The sequence below is a fragment of the Fulmarus glacialis genome, unplaced genomic scaffold (assembly GCF_000690835.1).
Source record: "Fulmarus glacialis isolate BGI_N327 unplaced genomic scaffold, ASM69083v1 scaffold5455, whole genome shotgun sequence".
Lineage (NCBI taxonomy): Eukaryota > Metazoa > Chordata > Aves > Procellariiformes > Procellariidae > Fulmarus > Fulmarus glacialis.
In genome coordinates, this window is record NW_009213507.1 from 23,019 (window position 1) to 36,944 (window position 13,926).

The 13,926-nt window shown below is 42.4% G+C and overlaps 1 protein-coding gene across 1 annotated transcript in view; it reads left to right on the forward strand.

The window, feature by feature from the left end:
* Window positions 1-13,926, forward strand: part of ABCD2 (ATP-binding cassette, sub-family D (ALD), member 2) — a gene marked incomplete at its 5' end in the record, with an annotated part of 43,091 nt that overhangs the window by 23,013 nt on the left and 6,152 nt on the right. The window contains one exon of the mRNA XM_009578205.1: window positions 8,960-9,105. Within this exon, the coding sequence (XP_009576500.1) occupies window positions 8,960-9,105 (146 nt within the window). The remainder of the gene's footprint in view (window positions 1-8,959; window positions 9,106-13,926) is intronic.

Consider the following 13,926-nt stretch of genomic DNA (forward strand, 5'->3'; position numbering starts at 1 on the left):
AGGCAGCTAAAAGTTAGACATCCCTGTGTGAGCTTTATAATGAGTGAACTGCCTACCTCCGGAAGGTGATTCACTGTTGCAGTGCACCAATGAAAGTGTTCATTGTCAGTCCCAGTAAGAAAGGTATTTGAACTCTGTAATGCATTATTTAAAATTCCTTTTATTAGAGATAAGGAATAAGTTGATAGCATAGATAATCACAAAATCACAGTGTGGTTGTGGTTGGAAGGGACCTCTGGAGGTCATCTGGTCCAACCCCTGTAGCAGGGCCACCTAGAGCTGTTTGCACAGGACCACGTCCAGATGACTTTTGAATATTTCCAAGGACTGGGACTCCACAACCTCTCTGGGCAACTTGTTCCAGTGCTTGATCACCCTCACAGTGAAAACTTGTTTCCTGATGCTCAGATAGCATCTCCTATGTTTCAGTTTGTGCCCATTGCCTCTGGTCCTGTTACTGAGCACCACTGAGAAGAGCCTGGCTCCACCTTCTTTGCACCGTCCCTTCAGTATTTATGTATATTGATGAGATCCCCCTGAGCCTTCTCTTCTCCAGGCTGAACAGTCCCAGCTCCATCAGCCTTTCCTCACAGGAGAGATGCTCCAGTCCCTTCATCATCTTTGTGGCACTTATGTCCCATCAGATGCTAGGAACCCAGTGTTGCACAGCATCAGATGGACCTCTAGTCACAGCATGGCATGCTGCACTTGATCCTATCCATGCTAAGGTTCGTTGGCATTATGGTCTTTAGCGCTCTGGTAGGATTTTCTTAGAAGAAATAATTCCATTTATCATTTCTACTGTCAAGCAAAAGGGTGTTAGCATAAGAACATGCTGCTTCACTTCGAGATAAAGACAAGGACACACAGGTGGCGTAATTGCCGATGCCAAACGGGAGCTGCCTGCAGGCTCCTCAGTTATGATTAGCCAGCAAAGTTTATCCTGCAGCCAAGTGCTAAGTGCAGCACAGCACAGGCCTGAAGGCCAATTTATATGTGCAGCACAGCCCAACATGGTGCAGCAAGGTACAGCACAGGCCTGTGCCCACTCAGGTCAACTGTTACATGGATCGCTAACTCCTCAATGCGCAACAGTCTTCCAGTTTAGACCACTGCAGCTGTTCATCCTGTGTCCTAGGACAAACATCTAAGACACATGAGACCTACTGGAGATACCAGTTCACTAGAGGACTCCACCGACCACAAAGAGAGCCTGGGGTGACTAACTCAGGCTTGGATGAGTAACTTTTAGGTGAGATGAGTCTCTTCTGCAAATAATGCTGAGCAGTCCCCAGAACACTGGATTTTCAGTTCTTTGTTTTTGAGTCATTAATTATGTCATGGTCTTGTGGGAGCATGTAGCAGGTGGGTTTCTTTCTGCAGTTCAGCATGTATGCGCTAGCCTAGCTTAGATGGGAGCAGGTCTTTCCCGAGAGGAAAGGCTTTTCCAGACTTGTTTATCTGCCTAGCGTTTTGCATTAATTATACCCTATCAATTTTAGTTTCTGCTAGAGATTACTACAGCTTCCTTGCGGCCACTCCAGGTACCTATAACGCTTATAAAATGGCTATAATAACATTCTATGTATCCATATACATGGTGCATCTATGTATTCTCAGCTGTCATGTTCTGTCCTGTGTAACGCAGTGTTTCACAGAGGATTAGAGAGGGAAGTCAGTGCAGTGTGTGACTTCCCACTTGTTGGCAGAGTGTCTCACTGGCGACACACTATTTCTCTGGTATTACTTGCATATTCATATCCCAGTGCATGCAAAAAATGTTGCCATGGACAGCTAAGCATTGTAGAAACCCAGAGCAAAAGCAGCCTCTGCTCTAGAGGCTTCACTGTCTACACTTCCTCTTCTCTGTAAAGTAAGGTGTCACTTCTCATCTGTAAAACGATGAATAATTTGAGATCTTTCTAAAAGATCTGCCTTGCTCATTGTGTTACATTGCTGTGATAAAAATCAGAAACATCTCTTAGGCTGGGGTATGCCTGGTGGGACTGACAGGCTAGACTCTTGTCCAGAACAGCTCATTGTTCTTTCTTCAATTCGTTGATCTTCATTATCATCCATCCAAATAATCCTTTTATCATCAGGACTGCCAGAGGTATGAAAAGGCTGGGCCTGCAAAAATTGGATGTTTAAGAAAAGGAGAGTATTTTTCCTTCATTTGTCTGGTTGATTTGATTCATTGCAGGAGGTATAATAATTTCAGATTGCATTAGCTGCTTGTATTTTGTAGAAATTGTCTGGGTTTTGTTTATAATTATACATGTGTTCTTTCTGTTGTTTCTGCCTATCACAAAATAAAAATAGACTGAACTGGAAATTTTGTGAATTGTTCACCTTAAACTTTTATGCCATCTGACCAGCTCTAGTTATACTGTAAGTGATCTTGGTAATGGTGAATAAGTAAATCACGAGATGAGATGATATCTGAACATGAATAGCACTTTAAATTAAAGGCTTCTTTTGCCTTTCTGGTTATTATTTCCTCCCAGATTATTTTCTTGCAGAGATGTGCATAGCTTCTTTGCAAAGAAAGCCCCCGAGTGATTAGTGCCTTGAGTGATTGCAGCCTTTGATATCAGATTCTAATTAGATGCATTGAGAATTCAGTCTTTCATACTGTGCATTTTATTTCCTGTTAACTATGTTAACGGCTATAAGCTGATTACATTCCACTCTGGTAACGGATCTATCTGAAATATTTAGAGGATATTCATGGCTAGTTCTGTATGAGTGGAGAGGAAAGTTCAGTGTAGTGTATTTTAAAGAGAGATAAATTATTTATAACTTTAGAAGGGTTGCTGAAACTTTAGCTGGCCCTAAAATCTCTTGAACTAGATACAATGTCTGTTGCTTTTTTAACATTTTGCTAAATATTGTATTATTTATTATTTTTTAACTCTTTGGTGATACCACCTTCTGTGTGAGAGTAGTAGATACAACACTATTTAAAAGAACTTAATTCACATTCATTCAAGACATTTTATTTTCTCAAAGTTATAGTGGTGGTGCCATCATTAGTTTTTTGCTGTTTATTTTATTAATGTCATCAAAGAACCATTAGGAGTCCAGATCACTTTCCTTAGGGGAGGTTGGCATTTCTTGAGCATCACTGTTGATCAAGCTTTGCTTCTGTTGAAAGCTGTGGAGTTTTTACTATTGACTAAATCAGGAGCGTGGCAAAAGCCAGAGTTCTGCTGAGGTGATTCCAGCCGAGGTGTTACAGCACCTGAAAATTAAGATCTTGGCACCAGCAAGGTGATGGAAAGTTCTAAATATAGGTGGATTCCCTAGACAGACAGACAGAGATTTAGGGCTTTTGGAAAATTATCCAAAAAACTTGTGTGGTAGGTAAAGGGAGCCACCTAGAGTTAATCCATAGGAATCTCTAAATATAAACATGTATCTGAACTCCTGCCTCTTACTGAAGTTTAGGTGCCAAACTGAGAGCTAAACGTTAAACCCCTTTATCTATAACAAGCCCTCTCCTGAGAGCAGGCACCTAAATAAGATTAGAACCCCCTTTAATATGTTACAATGCTACTGAAGGATTAGGATAGTTACTGCATTATTATGTTATTACATTAAAGAACATTGAGGAAAAAAAGGAATAACATAAATAACATATGGCACAAGGATTGGTACTAAAGTCTCCCTCCTTCCAGTTGAGGACTCTGACTGGTACAGTATATAATTAGGCTCTTTCCCATAACTCTCTCTTCAGACACATGATTCCTGCCTCTTAGCAGCAGTTTCCTTGCTTTAGTGGGAAGATCAGAACATCCCCTCCTTTTGACTCCTCTTTAGCCTGGACGCTAGCCTAAAAAAAAGGGAATCTGATGCCCTGCAAGCTGAGAAGAACTTAGCCTGAACCCAGTTCTTGGAAGAGATTTGCTAACCATTAGCTTGTCGTACAGCCCCTCATCTTGCATCTCTAGTAGCTGCAGGGTTTTGTGCTGGACTTAAAACTGTTGCTTTCATATTCCATGCTGTACTAGACCTTCTGAGGAATTAGACAGCATTGGGGCACAGCTGTAGGTGTGAGCTGTGCCCTTGGCTTTCTGGACTGGAGATTCTTCAGTGCAGGCACTGACTCCTTAAGATCTTCCAAGTTTCCTAGGAAGATACCTCCATGGCTGGAGCTTGGGCTCCAGTATCATCTTTTTGAATACAGGTGCCTACATTTGGAATACATTTTCTTTTAGATGTCAAAGCAAGCACTCTGAATTGCACTCTGAAGCCATCCCAATCTCCTTTGAAAATCCAAGGTGCAATTTATATGAAAAGGAGAATCTCAGGTGTAGTGTTCCCCTTTCTCTCTCTTACTTGGGTGTATTACAGAGTGTGGCACCTTGTCAGCCAGAGACAGAAACTTAAAAGATGGGTCAGTCAAGAGTTTATAGTTGCATTACACATAATTTTCCCACATAGCTTTGCATATCTGTGAGAATAGTGCAATAATAACCGCAAACACACTTGGACAGCAAATGGTAAGTCAGGTCCTGATTGCTCAGTCGGGGGCATGCAGATGGTTTCCAGAATCACAAGCCACATCTTTTTAGACTCTACCTTCCATGGAGGAAGTGTTAATCACAGCTTATGCCAAAGAAGGCGAGGTGAGCTTCAAACTATACCTGGAAGCAGTTCCTTGGGTGCTTACTAACATCCCTTAACTTCTGATGCCAGCCACTTAATTAAGATATATTTTTAGTCCTTTTCTTATTCCAGGGTGCTTATAATTAAGACTCTGACCATTCAGATTGCTTTATAAACTCTCAAAGTGCATATTGATTAGTTGCTATAATTCTTTAAAATAATATTATGGATGTCAGAACAGGTTATCCGTTCTGTCAGCACAGTTTATTTTGCATGGAAGAAGTAAACACCTTTGAATACATTCAGGAATTATTTGTAAACATTTCAAATGGATATGGCTTGTTCTGATTTTGGAACAGAAATTTTGTGACATCTGAGCAAGTCATCTTCCTTAACTTGCTACCCAAAAGAGTGAAGCCCTCTGCTCTTCAAGACATCAGAGAATTGCTAGATGTTAGTACTGCCTGGTTACAGTGTGCAGTGTTAATCTACAATCCCTTTGAATTGGCGTTATATCTCATTCTTTATGCCTAACAGCTCCAGTGTGTAAGTCCTCTGTTTGGAAAGACAAGTGGCTGGTACGTACTCCAGTATGTTGTGTAGCACCTGTCCCCTTCTCCCTCCCCAAAGCTATCCGCAATAAAGAGACCATGTCATCGGCAACACTTCCCCTTCCTCCCCAAATGATTTCTCTAATATTTTGCCAACATTGTACACAATGTCATGTGTCAATAGGGCACTGGGGAATTGTCCATACCACAGGCTTCAGATTGCAGCAAATCTTGGTATCGTGTTTCTTTAAAGCCTGCACTGCAAGGGGGAAGCCGTAAGCCTTAGGGATGATGGCTAGCAGAATGAAATTACAACTGTGCAAAGTGAAGTGCTAAGTGCAGCAAACAGAAATTGGTGATGCAATAAAACCATCAAACTGACTGAAAAAAGATCAGTTTATGAGAACCAAAAGTGTCTCTTCCAATAAATGCCTTGAAATTCCAGAAAACCAGGCAAGAATCAGTAAGTTAGTTTAGCTTTCTGGAGGTTTGATACCAAAGCTTTAAAAAAGCATTACTGATCTTAAATTCTGTCCCTCAAAAACAGTGTAGGAATCTTTTTTCAGAGAGCAGAGAAAAAAAGAAAACAATTGCAGAGCTATTACCGTCAAAGACATGACCTCTGCATGGCAGAGGAGTTGCTTTCGGAGTCTGTAAGAGTGCTTTCTTTGAGACTGGAACCCAGATGCTCTGGCTGAAAGGAAAAACTCCATCAGAAATCAATTAAGTCCAGTTAAACTTGAGTATTACTTCAGGACAAAAAGTTTGAACTGCTAAAAATTTAATGAAAACAGTATTTTAACAAGGAGCTTCCTGGTAAAGCCAAAATTGTTGCTGTATCCAGTTACTTCTTACTACTTAATGTCTAGCTATCACACACATGTAACCTCAATTACATTAACAGCTGATGTTTAACAGGTTTTAGTGTGTTTGACGTTGTGGCACCCATGGTGGGTAAGGAGGTTATTGTCTTCAAGTTACAGATAGAGAAATCTGGTTTAGTATGAGATTATAAGAGTATGAGTTAGATGAGATCTCATCTAACTTTAGCACTTTAGAAGTTAGTTATCTGAGTTAGTTGTCTGGGCTCTGTCCCCCACTGAGGGAGAAGACACCCCCAGGAGGCAATCCATCCCCACCCTAAAATAAATGGGATAAACCAACCACAGAGGTGCCTCTCTTTGTTGTCAAGAGTTGGAGCCCCAAACGAGACATCTCATGCCAAGCAAGATGAAGTGTCCCCTCAGGGACATGAGTGGCTCCCTGTAGGATGGGGGAAGCAGAATGTGCTCTCCCATGTTCTGGGACAGACCCGTAACCATAAGCCATTCTTCCTCTCTGCTAGTTAGTCAGTAATTGACAAGGTTTGCTATTCCACTCCAGGCTGGGCTTTTCTTTAATTTTTACAAACTAGGTGGGGAGAGGCATGCTTGGCGGTACTGGTGTGTTTAGATGGGAGGCCACAAGGAAAATCCAGTTGTACCAGGATGTGGTGCTGGTGACTCAATAAACAGCATGGCAACAAGTGTCCTGGCGCGGTGCTTTTGAGCATTGCCTTCCTGGTTTTGCTGTAGGTTAAATCTGAGAGCTGCTAGTCATTACATGGATCAAACTTCACAAGAGTAAGGTATTAAGCCCCAGACAAATTATATGACAGGTAACTCTGTCCTCCTTGCCCTTACCTGCAGCTTCACCTAAATTACACAGTCTTATGCACAACCTGATCTCAACTTTTCTGAGCCCAGGTGGAGTTGCTGTCTTCTGTCCCAGAGGTGGGGGGAGGAAGTGAAGTGATTTCCACATATGCAAGAAGTAAAGCCCTTTTGGATTTTAGATGGAGAGCACTATGGAAATGTAATATATCATTACTTCATGAAGTTACATAATTTTTAGAGTTGACATTTTGCAATATCGCCATTAATGTAAATGGTTCACTGCACTTGATGCTAGTGTTCATGCAGCAGCCCAGAGCGGCACTCTTCCCACGGTAAGCACAAAGCAGAACAGTAAGCAAAGAGGAGCAGCAATGCTTGTATTTGACTTGTGATTCTGGTTTTGCTTCATCTGGGTGTCTGCCCACAGCAGGGAGATGACCGAATATTTGTGAGCAGTTCAGATCCCCTGCCCTTCCCACCCTCACCCAGCTGGTGGTGAAAGTAGTGTAACTACGGTGGGTACAGACAGTTCACCATGGATGTCTGCAGCACTAAAACCAATGCAGCTGATGCCAGCTTGAATGTGACTTTCAGTTCATGTTGCAGCTTTAGTTCTGTAATTCTACATCTGTAGCATCTAATTTGAAGGAATTACTCTGTGGTGTATTTTAGGGACGCTCAGAATAACAATGGGTAGATCCACCCCTTCTGCAGAGGCACCTCCAAGGGAAGGAAGAAATCTGCTAAGGTATTACACATCTGTGTCAGGGAAAGCCTCTGCATGGCTGAGACCTTCCCACCTCACAGGTCCAGAGCTCTTCAGGGAAGAAAACTGACCCCTCGTCAACGCGCTGTGAAGTTGTCGGAAGCAGTTCTCAGTGGCAAGCTGCCTGGAAGCCTCCTCGTTGCTGGCCCGATTTTAACTGCTCCTCTCTGTCATCATTCCCTGGCACCACAGCTTTAATAAGACTAGCATTGTTTTGGCAGATGAACCCAGAGGGAGTTAGCGTAGCTCTTGGCACAGAAAGCAGGACAGAGTCTGGAGCCTGACTGTTCTTTGGCTCTGGCCTTCCCTTCCAAACTCAGAATCTCACAGATCATTGCCGGGGTGTTTCCAGCTTCCAAGAGCTATCAGCAGTGTCTGTGGGACAGGATGGATATTTGTCCTTTGCAAGAGACCCTTAGAACAAAAGCAGCAAAAGAGATGGCCAAATAGATGTGGTTTAGATTGCCCTTGCTATCCTAGCCTGAATGGCCTGGTATCTTTCAGAGAGCTGTAAAGCTGTTCTTTGAGCTGACATTGTTTAGAGACTAGGAGGATTTTTGGGGCCTGGGCTGTACCAGAGGCTGGGCACAGCTCATGACATTGTGGAGACTGTCCATAGCCATTCCAGGACATGGCCATGATTGAGGCTCCACTCTGGCTCCAAAGTGGAGACAGCTCGTTTTAGTAAGACGGATGGTGTTACCTGGTCTGGGAACGTGGTGATTCAGAAGCTGCTTCACATATAGCTCAGCCATGTGTTGGCAAACGGAGGCTGATGCTGGGAGGTTTAAGCTGATCAACTTCTCTAATGTATGCCTTTTTGCAATTCAGAAGTGTTACACTGGCTTCTAGAGCCAGCTAAGTTACTCCCAGGCCCAATTCTGCAGTCCAGAATAGCAGTGTGCAAAAGAGGCTCTCAGTGCTCTCCTGCCTGACTTGGGTATCTCTTCTGCACCATGGAAGTCTTTTGCAGTTTGAACTGCAATTTTTTTGTTGCAATTCACTTTTAACGTGAGTGTGTAATTCGATTTCTAAATCTCTAAGCATACCAAACCTTGAATACAGCATAGAGTTTCCCTGATTCTAAGTGAAAGCATTCAGAATGGGCTATGAAGTGGATGTTTATTCTACTTGATCTGTCATTTTGTTTTCATGCTAATACTACCCCTGTTGCTACCCTGTAATCAGCTGTTATGGAAACAATACATTGTCCCTAGGGTAAGTTTAGAAAAACATTCACCCACAATGCACCCACAGATAAATCCAGTTCTAGCAACATGGTGTTTAAAGCATTATACTCTGCTCATAGAGCATCAGCAAGATGCGCTCGCCTGGAGCCAGCTCCAGATTACCGGTTTCTTGGTATTGTTTCTCAGGCCCTACATGTCCATTGGAACGCTGCGTGATCAAGTCATCTATCCAGACTCAGTGGATGACATGCATGAGAAAGGCTACCAAGATCAAGATCTGGAGTGTATCCTGCATATGGTTCACCTGTACCACATAGTTCAAAGAGAAGGAGGTAAATTGCATATTTTTGTAAAAAGCTTTACAAAATCCGTTCCTCACGTGTGTGTCTTAGTGTGACTGACCTTTACTTACTGAACTGGCAAAACTGGATCCAGACCTTTTGTGGTTGTGGGAGCTGCACAAACACATTGTTGTTGCTCCTGATGCTAACGGAGAGAGAAGAGCTAAGTGCTCCTCTCCTCCCCAGTAAATCCATGCCCAAGCTGAACATCCTTGTTCTCTTGTAACGGCCAGTCTTTTCATGGTATTGTGAGATCACTGACCTTCCTTCATTTTCTTAGAAAATGTAACCTGTATTAAAACCTTGTAATGTCACTGACTACCTCAATTCGAAACCATGTGAATGAAAGGAGAGTCAGGTCTGCTTTCACCTCCCTGGTTTGTGGGATCAGCAGGACTATGTGCCATGAGGAGGAGTGTCTGATACCACACCACCAGGGTGAACAAGTTAAAAATAACCAAACAACACTGGCTGGCAGTAGTGTTGCCATCTACCACTTGCTGTTTAAGTTGCTATGTGCTCTCAGCGTTGTTTGTCCTAAGAGTAGGGGACAGTGTAAATACACTGGCACAGTAAATGTCAAGATGCTAAAGGCTTCTCTCGTGTCTAAGGAACTGCATTTCGTGACTTTTTTCCCCAAGCATAGCAATAATTTTCATCCTTTTGTTCCCACCAGCCACTAATCTCTAGTTTGAATTTCCTCCCCATCATTATGCTTTCAAAACAGACATAGGACAAAGTTGGTAACATTTAGAGAGAAGAAGGAGGATCTTCAAATGCCTCTAAGGAACTGACGTCGGGAGTGCTGGATGTACCCTGTCTCTCTCTGCCAGCTGTCAGTGCTCCTTTTTGAGAGGGTATTTCGGGTGCATTGCTTTGTAATGTCTGTGCTTGGTGTCTCTCAGGATCATTCTGACAATAGAGAGTAGTGCTTCAGCCATTGGGAATCACAAGGCAACGTCTAAATTCCCATTCCTGGATGGCAGCCTGTTGCTCTGTTCAAAATGCATAAGGTGTATTTTATTTTTGAGGTATGCACGGACACTCATCTGGTGTCTTTTCTGCACATTTTATGAGTGGGGAGTAGTAATCATTTTTACAGCAGCAAAAGATACTTCTCCACCTCACAATCCTGTTGATAGACTCTTATCTTTCCATGGGTTAATGCTTCTTTGCTAAGAATGTAATAATGACTGTTGCAATAGAAGTTGCATTAGAAAATAAGAATCTGCCATCATGCTGATTCATATTATTAACCAGATCTGATACTATGACACAAGGATTGAAAAAGTGGGCAGAGAGCTAAACTCAGTGACTGGAATAATTGCAGAGAAGACCTCTACTCCCTACACTGACATTATAACTATTCCTGTTAGTATTCCTGAGTCACTTACATCACTAAGTGAAGTGCCCAGATTGCAGAAGAACAAGCAGATGTATTGGAATGGGGAGCTGGAAAAGGAGGAACAGTTAAATTGTCAGTGGCAAGAAGCCACTGTGGAGTGTGCATTCATAGCCTGCTGGTACTTGTAGATGTACTGAACAACACATGGCCCTCAGCGGCCAAAACCATATCCCCAGCAGTCTCTGAATGCACATCATTGTGGTTTATAACCCTGCAGCTGGAGTATGTAACTGATGATGGGGGAGTTACTGTGCTCCACGTAGGAGATGCCGTTGCCTAGGGTCAGTATTCTGTATTGCCAAACTGAAAACCTGGGTTTGGATCAGTCTTGCTCTACTTACTGTGCCAAGGAAAGTATTTATTGCTGACCCCATTCTTGCTCTTCTGCCTGTCTGACTGCGCATGCAAGACACACAGAGTCTATAAAAAAGTCTAGAGGACACTGTTAATGCTCTATTGAAACTCCACTCAGGAAAAGAGCACAGTGTCCAAAAGTCTGCACAAAAAAATGTTAAAAAAAAAGTGTCTTAGGTACTTTGCGATCTAAAATGACAGAAGTGGGCAAAGCCGGAAAACAGGGGGAGAGATTACCACATACCACAAAGTTTTTAGGACCATAATACACTTACTTGTTCCTGTTTCTCCGCATTTGCAGGAGACAAGTGCCAAGGTAGGAGCAGAGAGGAAATCTGTGACATAAGATTTGACACATTACATGGATTTCATATGCTTACATATTCTTTAGAGCTCCCCCAGTCTGGGACAAAGACTGATACTGTGGTTTTTTGAACCAGCAAGCCAGAGAAATACTTGTTGAAAGTGAAAAATTGAAATTTTTGTTTATACATAGCTGAATTTTTTTAATTCCAATTTTTTATTTTATTCTTTTACTTAAAAACAGATTTTTAAACTGTTTTCTATTAAAAATGGAACTTTTTTCTTTGCAAAATAATGAAAAATCCCATATAAAGCTTGTAGAACAAGGGATTTGCCCCAAACCAACTTTTTCCTTTTTGCAAACTGCTTTGATGGTTGACAAACACTGGCATTTTCCAATAGAAAAAAGTTCTGCTGAAAAAGTCCCAGCAAGTTTCTATTTATATATTGTATACACTTTCTGAAAATGTACTACATCTGAAAAAAAATCAATGAAACCATTTTTAGTTATTCAGATTCTTGTGGATATATGGCGTATGTCCATGCTATTTTGAACCGTTTCCATAAACTGTTCTAAGAATGGAGCTAACTATCTGTCAATCATTAATTTACAGAAATCTAATACAATTCTTCAATATTTTTTTCTGTAGATCCTCTTCTCCTTCAGAGCCTTACCTCTGTCTCTTCCCTTTTCACCTATCCCCTGCAGTATTAAGCCTCTACCGGACAGCAGGCTCTTTAGGACGTGTCCCTGTTGTGCTTTAATTGACCACGAATGTCATGCATGTATAATATCATGCTTTGCAGTTTTGTGTTCTGCTCTCTGTGGGCAGTTATGAAAAAGCCAGATGGAGCCAGAAGTGCACAACTCTGACTTAATTTATTTGTCCTGGCGTAACTTTATTGTCTTTAGCTGAATTACTCCCACATTGCATCAGTACAAGGGTCACCAGATTCCAAGTGTAAAGTAGCCAACAAGAGCCTGATGTTGTTCTTGTCGCTGCCAATGGCAGAAATTCTCTTTTTCTAGCAATAAGGTTTGACCCAGTTAGAAGTAAATAGAATGGTTACAAGAGTAAGTAGCCCAGGTTGGCGTTTAGCTTCTGTGTTACCCTCATGAAACTTTTTTCAGTTGGTAGCAACAGAATACATCAAAACGACCAAAACCAACCAAAACATTCCGGATGCCCCTGAGCCCAAGCCCCAGTAGAACCCAGTGCAACTGCGGTTGACAGTAGTCCCCCTTGCTGCTGGGGCAGAATTTCCTTCCCACTGAGGCCCACACCGATGTTTTTCTCACCTGCTGGATATTAGAGGAATGCCATTTTGTTACTTACCTTTATATTACCAATAAGGTGCCCCCATCAACACCTGCAAAGTTGCTAGCTCTACCAGAACAATAATTTCGTACAAAATGAGGGTAGCAAAGAAGGTTGTATTCAGGGTGGTGAAAAGGCGTGTCCAGAAATTGTGGGTAATAGCATGGAGGTGTGCAGTAGATATACATAAAGTGGTTCCTTTTTGACCTGCTTTGAAAATCTGTGTATATTTAGCAAGTGTCAATCGTGATGCAGCCTTAGGCTGCCGATAGCCTGTCACATGAGAGGAGCCATGAGTACGTGTAGCAGCACGCTGACTGCATGACCGGGCCTGTCAGGATGGGGCTGATGGCATTACTGAACAAGTTCAACCTGTTTATGGTTTCTCAGCACCCCAGATTATAACTATTCCTCATTATTTTGCACATTTGTCATATCTTTGGGTCTTGTCCAGGGAACCTTTGTGCTAGGCCACGTATAAACACACAGACAAGAACATTGCCTCTCTCCGAGATTTTTTCGTCTGATCATTTTAGCCCTGGATTTGCTCTTGTTGCTGGTACAGCAGGAACTCTGGAGTGCTCTGCTGGCTTTTCCAGCGGCTCTGAAATCCAGAGACACAAATCCCTGCAGAGTGATGCTGAGCTCAGGCTCACACAATTGATGGTCTCTTTGTTCCTTCCTCAGCTAAGGACTGCCCTTGCATATTCATCCTGCACAGCACCCGGACTCTCTTCCATTTTGACAACTGCCTGTGGGCATATGCTGTGCAAGAGGCCTCCATGTTCAAAAACTCACCAGGGGTGGACTCTCTGGCTGTAGTTTGCTGCGGGAGCCTTTCTTCTGTCATGAAGCTGTAACACTCCAGTCCATGTCTGATGAGGTGCATTGGAATGTAGATCTGGAAAAGGAACTTTTAAGCGTATCTTTTTATGGCAGCTGAGTGCTCTGTCTTGCATGTAAGTGCGAGGATTCACAAGGATGAAGGATACACAGCGCTACAGAGCCCAGGTGTAACCCTTCTTTTGTTGTCAAATTTAGCTTGCTTTTTCCTTCAGAAAATCGAGGTAAAAGGAATTATAAAAGAAGCCATGCAAGAAAATGAAATGCTGCTATCATGAGGCTATCACTAGTTTCTGCTGACAGCTGTATGTATTTCTACTGCTGTTTCTCTGCCCCAGCACATTACACATGCTCTTTGTCTTACTGGTTGCAGAAGGCATTTCTGTGACATCCAGTGTTCATAACATCTACATCATACCATGTGTGATCAAAGGCTATGTGTAACAAGAAGCTGGGCAAGGCATTTGGGCTCTGAAAGCCAGGATTATGTTTGTACCTACTAAGAGATTTGTGCTGCGTTCATGGACAAGCCATTTCATTTCTTCATTTGTAAAGTGGCTGATATTTTCAGAACGCTAACAACCTTCC